Here is a 1,876-nt window from a genome sequence, read left to right on the forward strand (position 1 = left end):
TATTTCATGCTGCTGTGCATTCGCTGGAGCGGGCAGATTGTAACGTTCTGCATCTTACAGGGCAGAAGCAGTCAGCCTGGAGACTACCATACAAACTTCACATATACTGTTCATGGATACAAAGTAACATTGTTTATAAACATTGATCAGAGGGAGATAGAGAGATACAAAGTAACATTGTATATAAACATTGATCAGAGGGAGAGAGAGAGATACAAAGTAACATTGTTTATAAACATTGCTCAGAGGGAGAGAGAGAGACACAAAGTAACATTGTTTATAAACATTGATCAGAGGGGAGATAGAGAGATACAAAGTAACATTGTTTATAAACATTGATCAGAGGGAGATAGAGAGATACAAAGTAACATTGTATATAAACATTGATCAGAGGGAGAGAGAGAGACACAAAGTAACATTGTTTATAAACATTGATCAGAGGGGAGATAGAGAGATACAAAGTAACATTGTTTATACACATTGATCAGAGGGAGATGGAGAGATACAAAGTAACATTGTTTATACACATTGATCAGAGGGAGATAGAGAGATACAAAGTAACATTGATGGGGTAGGGGAGATGTTGGGGTCTGTTCTGCAGACTGACCAACCTTTGAAGTGTCAGATTTCATGACGTTGTCTCTGTTTTTAGGACTCTGACCATTGATGACCAGATTGCTCTCCTGAAGGGTAGTTCTCTCGAGATTTGTGTCATCCGATTTAACACCGTATTTAACACAAAGTTGTGTATTTGGGAGTGCGGGAAGATTACGTACAACCTCCGGGACATGGCGCTGGGTGAGTGTTGGTCACAGACGAGCCAAACGATACATTTTGTGGTAGCAAAATTAGATATATGGGGGCCCCGGGGGCCCATCTCTGATCTCCGTTCATAGATACAAATGGTGTACATGATTAATTCTTGGTGCTGTTGCCACTTTTTAAATCTCCATTAAAATCCGTCATCTACGTATCTCCCTCCAGCTGGATTCCGCCAATTCTTCCTGGAGCCGCTGCTTAGATTTCACTCTATGCTGAAGAAGCTCAATCTGCAGATGGAGGAATATGCGCTGATGCAGGCCATCTGTCTGTTCTCCTCCGGTATGGGCAGAGCCAGACTCCCGGCTTCCATTTCCTCTTCTCACCTTTTTATATAGTTTGTTTATTGTGTCGTGTGTTATATACCACTGACCATCCGTGCCCACAATGCCTGTGCCCCTCTTCTGGCACCCTCACTGTCCTGATATCAGTGCTCCCCCTACACATTGGAACAACCCTCCTGTCACTATCGGCTCATTGTCCCATGTGACGTCGGTCCTACAGCGGCCCTTCCAATTTGTGTGTTGCAGATCGCCCCGGCGTCACCGACCATGAGACCATTGATAGGATCCAGGAGCAGTTGGCACTGACGCTGATGTCCTACATAGAAGCCGAGCAGCGATCTCTGGAGTGCAGGTAAGGGCGGTTATGGAGATCCGTATACTGGAGCGGTGTTCCCTCACCTCTGTATAGCGGCCGAGCTTTCCCTAGACTGTTCCCCGCGTCCCATCCAGAGTCCTATCCCGGTCCCGCCAAGTCCACCCAAAGCTGATATATCGCCATTATTGTTGTGGAGAGGACTGAGGAGAACATTCTGACCCCCCAGAGGCCTGATCATTACTGCTTGTCAACTGCCTGAGCTCTGTATCATTTCCTCAGTCCCCCCTCCCCCAGTGATCAGTCTGCTGCAGGCAGGAGGAAGCGTTTCCTCAGTCTCCTCTCCCCCATAGTGATCGGTCTGCTGCAGGCAGGAGGAAGCGTTTCCTCAGTCTCCCCTCCCCCAGTGATCGGTCTGCTGCAGGCAGGAGGAAGCATTTCCTCAGTCTCCCCTCCCCCA

At 47.2% G+C, this 1,876-nt stretch overlaps 1 protein-coding gene across 1 annotated transcript in view; it reads left to right on the forward strand.

Moving 5' to 3' along the window:
- Positions 1 to 625: 625 nt before the first annotated feature.
- LOC108804028 (nuclear receptor subfamily 1 group I member 2-like) overlaps positions 626 to 1,876 on the forward strand; it is a gene marked incomplete at its 5' end in the record, with an annotated part of 5,446 nt that continues 4,195 nt past the window's right edge. Inside the window, 3 exons of the mRNA XM_018575796.1 lie at positions 626 to 798; positions 985 to 1,101; positions 1,350 to 1,455. Of these exons, the coding sequence (XP_018431298.1) occupies positions 626 to 798; positions 985 to 1,101; positions 1,350 to 1,455 (396 nt within the window). The remainder of the gene's footprint in view (positions 799 to 984; positions 1,102 to 1,349; positions 1,456 to 1,876) is intronic.

This window comes from Nanorana parkeri, unplaced genomic scaffold (assembly GCF_000935625.1).
Source record: "Nanorana parkeri isolate BGI_ZX_2015 unplaced genomic scaffold, ASM93562v1 scaffold4822, whole genome shotgun sequence".
Lineage (NCBI taxonomy): Eukaryota > Metazoa > Chordata > Amphibia > Anura > Dicroglossidae > Nanorana > Nanorana parkeri.